General features: G+C 33.6%; 1 protein-coding gene across 1 annotated transcript; it reads right to left on the bottom strand.

The window, feature by feature from the left end:
* Window positions 1–369: 369 nt before the first annotated feature.
* LOC105113567 (CLAVATA3/ESR (CLE)-related protein 25-like) lies at window positions 370–3220 on the bottom strand. The gene is made up of 2 exons (XM_011009785.1): window positions 2599–3220; window positions 370–962 (listed from the first exon to the last, which is right to left on the bottom strand). Exons 1-2 carry the CDS (start codon window positions 2886–2888, stop codon window positions 923–925), a joined length of 330 nt encoding a protein of 109 aa, XP_011008087.1. The 5' UTR covers window positions 2889–3220; the 3' UTR covers window positions 370–922.
* Window positions 3221–5564: the final 2344 nt, after the last annotated feature.

Consider the following 5564-nt stretch of genomic DNA (forward strand, 5'->3'; position numbering starts at 1 on the left):
GTAGAGGACCTCTTTTGATTTTTACTTTGATGGCAATGGAGGCCATATGTTTTTGTTCCTTCCTTCTTTTACTTGTATGCTCTTTAGTGTTTTGATTGCCACGAGACTTGAAGAATCTCATGCAGTTTAACAAGCTCGAATAGACCAAAGACCAAAACAGTACATCGACCCCACCAAAAGAATCCATGGAAAAGGACTAACACAAGATGCGAGAGCAGTGCCTTTCACTTTATTTATTCATATATTTTCATGGACTGAATACCTTTAATTGATGGATTCACTTTAGTGCTTCTTTTACTTGTATTTTTGCTAGTAGTTTTGGCAATTCATGCCGCCTTTTGTTATAATTATAAAAAGAACTGAAGAACATAATTAGAACATGAATATATATTAACAAAAAAGTTGGAATAAATAAGAGCCCAAGGTGGATTGATTGATAGAGATCGGTGCATGTCCTCTCTCCATGCATGGCTGCTCGAAAAGATAAGTTTGGTTTTGGAATTATGTTCCATGTTCCATATGCTTTCTTCTTTGCTCTAGCAAGCTAGCAAATCATGATTGATATACATCCCCGTCTTCTCTCTCACACTTTAATTAGACATTTTTTTTTTAACAAAAACATGTAAAATTAACGCTAGAGTATAGTTTTTGTAGAGGCTACCTAATCTATCTTTCCCTAGATTCTTTCGAGCATAGTTTGTGTGACAAGCTTCTTTTCCTTTAACCCCCAAAAGATCTCTCCCGTAAACAATTTGTGGAAGTAAAAATAAATAAATAAAAAGACTTGATGCTGGCATTGTCAAACAAATTCATCACGACCAGGAGAATTTTTATAGTCCCATTTATAAAGAATACATGCAAGACGCACAGCAGACATCTTGCCTCATCGTTTTGCTTGCAGAAGCTTCTCAAGCTAAGATGCCTAAGCTCGTCCGGGTGGTCGTTTGGAGTTCCCAGCTCTCCTGAAACAAAAAGAATATAATGATAAAAAAACAGAAAAGAACAGAAGCAACTAATAATCATGATCATCATGATCACATGGCTAATTGTTTTAAAATGTCTATTAATTAGTTCTATCGTATATATCTAGTTAACAAAATGGAAGTGCTAATTACTAACGAGCTTGCTTTTAGTGCAAACAATTCCGAAACAAGATTGCGTACTTTGAAGACAGTAGAAGAATTTCCATTTCTATAATGTTATAAAATGATGCCCTGATAGTGTAGTTTACTTTAGCATAATGTGTGTTTAGTATTTTGATAGCTTTTGAAGTGCAGTTTTAAAAGAATAAATTAAAAAAAGCTATAAATTATAATTTTTTTCAATTAAATAGAGTTTTTAATAGAATTTATGTAAAATTATGATGTGTATTAATCAATTAAACGCGTGCAGATCTATAATTGGAGTAAAACACAAACCTCACCTCACCTCACATCACACCTCAGCCTAATTTAAAGCACTTTTCCATGCATGCTTTTCAAGTAACCATTATTTGTTTGTAATTACAATCGGTTGATGCATGTAAATGGACAAAGTTTAATGAAAAGGGTAGCATAAAAAGAGTTAAAGAAAAGACACCATGAAAAGGTTAATTTAAAGGCCTCGTAAATGTGGAGAACAAAGTAAAATGTCTCTTGGCTTTGAATAAACAAGTCTCTGGGTGACGGATGGAATAAAGCGAAGACACAAACTTTATTTGCCTTTAATTTGTAATTCAAACTTGTATAATGTTTCTATAATCCTTGCTAATCGCTGGAGATCAATGTAACAGTTTCTTTTTTATATATAGTGAGAGATATGACATCAACTTAGACTAATCTCCTGTTTCTTTCTCCATGCGGCTTGTACGTTTTTGCCTCTTGCAGGAGCACATGGTAATATAATATCTCATGGATTATCAATAATAATGAAAATATATAAATAAAATGGACTTTCTCCCTAAATCTAATATATGGTTCGCTTGTTCACGTTGTGCACTGTATTAAAAGCATGAATTTCATGTTTTCATGTTTTTAACATGGTACATATTATTTTTTTCAAATTTTATAAAATATTTTATTTTATATAACTAACGAATAAGAAGGCAAATAATGAAATAATTTTCACACAATATAATAAATCCTGGTTATCAACAAATTATAGCTTAATTGATATCAGTATCAGTGTCTCCTCTATTTAAAAAAATCCAAATTCAAACTTCTCGAGTGTAACAACAAAGAAAAATCTTGTTTACTGGTAATATATATATATATAAATAAATAGATAGATAGATAGATAGATAGTACACAAGCTAGATTTGAAAACTGAAAAATAAATGAACAGATAGATAGATAGATAGATAGATAGTACGATAGATAGATAGATAGATAGATAGATAGATAGATAGATAGATAGATAGATAGATAGATAGATAGATAGATAGATAGATAGATAGATAGATAGATAGATAGTACACAAGCTAGATTTGAAAACTGAAAAATAAATGAACAAACACATAGATAAATGAAAAACGTAGAATATCCATGCACATATAAATTAGGCTATAAACAGGTTTCCTTCCGCGAAAGAGTTGTTGCTGTATATGGTGGACGTACGTACCTGTTGTGAATAGGATCTGGACCGTTAGGAACTCTTCTCTTGCTCATCATGTAGTTGAGATCCAACTCCGAATTGTAAACAAGCTTCTCTCTTCCTATCACATCCTTTTCATGATCATCTTTCAGGTCATTTTTAGTAGCCTGAACACTATTTAGCCTGCTGGTTGTCATTTTGGACGTTGCTCCACCTTCCAAGGCTCCAACCAACAAAAGCATTACAAACACCACCGTTGCGACCCCCCCGAGCAACAACTTGAAAGACAAAGAGCAACTGCTACCACTGCCACCCATATATTCTCTTCTTCCTACCTAGCTTGTAGGTACTTACTGGGGTACAGGTGAAGGACAAATCACACGAAGATTACTAATTTTGCTAGATTTCTTTGATGCGTATGCATGGGACTAGCGAGAAGAGAAGAGAGGTTGAGGGGCAAGAGAGCACTGGGCCAAGGCAAGAATTCTTCTTCTTCTTCTTCTTCTTCTTCTTCTTTAGAGGGGTTCTTACTTTGAGGATTAGGGTGGGTTGGTGTTCTTTATAGGTTGGAGCGATTCTGCTGCACTTTCTCGAACCTTGGGAAGCAGAGAGAGAGAGAGAGCTAGGTATCTAGTTGGGTTTCGAACATTACAAGGAGGGAACGTACGCCTTTATAGTTTATACTGTTATATACTGACGATAAGGTCCCAATACTCTTTAATTTCCTTTTGCTTTGACATTGTGTATTTTCATGCAGCTATATATATATATATATATATATATACCTACCTTACCGTACCCAATAATTTAGTGATGATAATGATATTAACAAGTAGCTAGCTTATAACCCTTTATTTGCTATCATCCCTTACGTACGATTGGGAGAAAGGAGAAATGAGTTTGAAGCATATGCGAGTGTAACATGAGAATCCTTACATCCCATCATTGATCCTAGACAACGGATCGACACATGCTGCATAGTGGCAGGAATCACCCTTCATTACGTAAGGGACCAATTAAATAGAGGTTTAATTTTGCATTAAAAAATAAATTATAGCTTAATTATTCACCAATATTCTTAGGCAAGCAAAATATATACCACCTAATTACAACATGTTATGCTCTAGCATGTATAATTATTAGTTAGACTCTTCGACCTCGGAGGAGACACCACCGCCCGCTGCTTGGCCTGTAGGATTGACGAGTAATTAGCTTTGGTAATATAAATATATTTGGGCGATTCCATGCAAGCATACATGGTGTCCACATCTCCTATTTAGTACTTTACAAATCGGCCCGGCATGGTCCACGTATATATGCCTTGGTCACTTGAACCACTCTTAGTTGGAACTGCTATGAATTTAATACATCACATTATTTTGATGGTAGGGAATAAATAAGTTAGATTTGATCAGTATGTGTATTTTTTTTATTTTAAGGGATTCATTTATACATTATAAGATAATCTTAATAATAAATGATGGCCTTAAAGATTGAAGTCAAAATCATCACATGCACCAAAAAGAGTAATTGTTTTTATAAGTAGTAAGAAATCTTTGCATAATCGAATCTGTGCCGGGAACATTGTTATTCATACCTGAACTTGTACATTCATGAAAGACTTCCTCCTTACAATCTCTTCTTACATCTCAGAGGACGGGGGAATATATTGCAAGCTAAAGCATATAGCACATCTTGTCTTATCCATTCCATTTGAATCTCACAGTAGAGACCTAAAAGTTGTGTGTTTCGAAGAATCCAATGCTTCACTGTAGCATTAGCTTCTTATTGAAGGTACGGACTCTATCTATTTAAGAATTCAGTCTTTATGGGCTAAGATACGGATGCTGCTCGAACTGCGCATGCTATTATTGTTCCATTATATACAAGTTACTATTGTTCTTGACATCCCATGTAAAGCTAGCTGTGAGGAGGAATTATGGAACTACGCCGCCTTTCGCCATTTTTCTTTTCCAAGGACAATACCCTTTGCAATATTCCATTACCATTACAAGTAAATTGTCTCCCATGTTGCGAGAGCATTTTGAGTAATTGAGAGTGGTTTCTTGCACTACTTTAGTTTCAATTTTCAAGGGTTTTGTTATATACTTCTCTTGTTAAATGTAGACATAGTGTACGAGTTTTATGTACTTCATCAGAAATGCGTTGTATAATCTTTTTATTCTTGAAAAATCATTGTATACCATCAATGTTTTCAATTGTGGTTTGGTTTTTTATTTCTTAGAGATAGTTTTGAATTCTATTTGATGCAATACAATATTAATTGACAAAATGTATTATGTTTGAGTTTGAGCAATTTTTAGACACGTTCTTGAGTTAGCTTACAATAGTAAGACTATATAAGCCATCTTTCCAATAAGGTTTATTATAAGTTGAATTGATACATTATATACAAGATTATCATGTAAGATTTAATAAAATATTATTTTGATTATGTGCAAAATAGCAGAAGATCCATTATATATGTGCATTCTGACACAATAAATATCGAAATTCTTACATTAAATGCTGAAAAATCACCTTTTTTTTCTCCATGATGATATATAAACTTATTTTTCACAATTGAAAATAAAGCGTGCTGATTTTACATTACTTAAGAGGGAACCTTGGTATTAGAGCTAAGATTACACATGAATATGTAAACTATTGATTTCTTTACAATGTGATCCTCTGCTTACAGCCGTGCAATCATGACTTCAAAAGGTTTTCAATATATATATATATATATCATGAGCAAAGTTATGGGATCGTGGTCATACCACTAAGTATCATCATGAGCATCGCATACAATATTAATCACTTGAAGCTCCCATGAAATTTTTAATATATGATCAATTAATCCTAATAATCAAGAGAGAAAAATAAAATGTTGGGAATAAAATCCAATTATTCTTGAGCCTTCTGTTGTACAAAACAATCGAGTTGGCATCCAGACAGGCAGCGCAATTTGGGTGAAATTGTCCATGTCATTA

This window comes from Populus euphratica, unplaced genomic scaffold (genome assembly GCF_000495115.2).
Source record: "Populus euphratica unplaced genomic scaffold, PopEup_1.0 scaffold434.1, whole genome shotgun sequence".
Classification (NCBI taxonomy): Eukaryota; Viridiplantae; Streptophyta; class Magnoliopsida; order Malpighiales; family Salicaceae; genus Populus; species Populus euphratica.

What these genes read in the sequence shown, in the direction of transcription:
- LOC105113567 (XM_011009785.1), bottom strand. Translation starts at nt 2,888, where the DNA reads ATGGGTGGCAGTGGTAGCAGTTGCTCTTTGTCTTTCAAGTTGTTGCTC. An exon ending in CCAGATCCTATTCACAACAG is followed by an intron (nt 963 to 2,598) that starts GTACGTACGTCC and finishes TTTTTGTTTCAG; the next exon opens with GAGAGCTGGGAACTCCAAAC.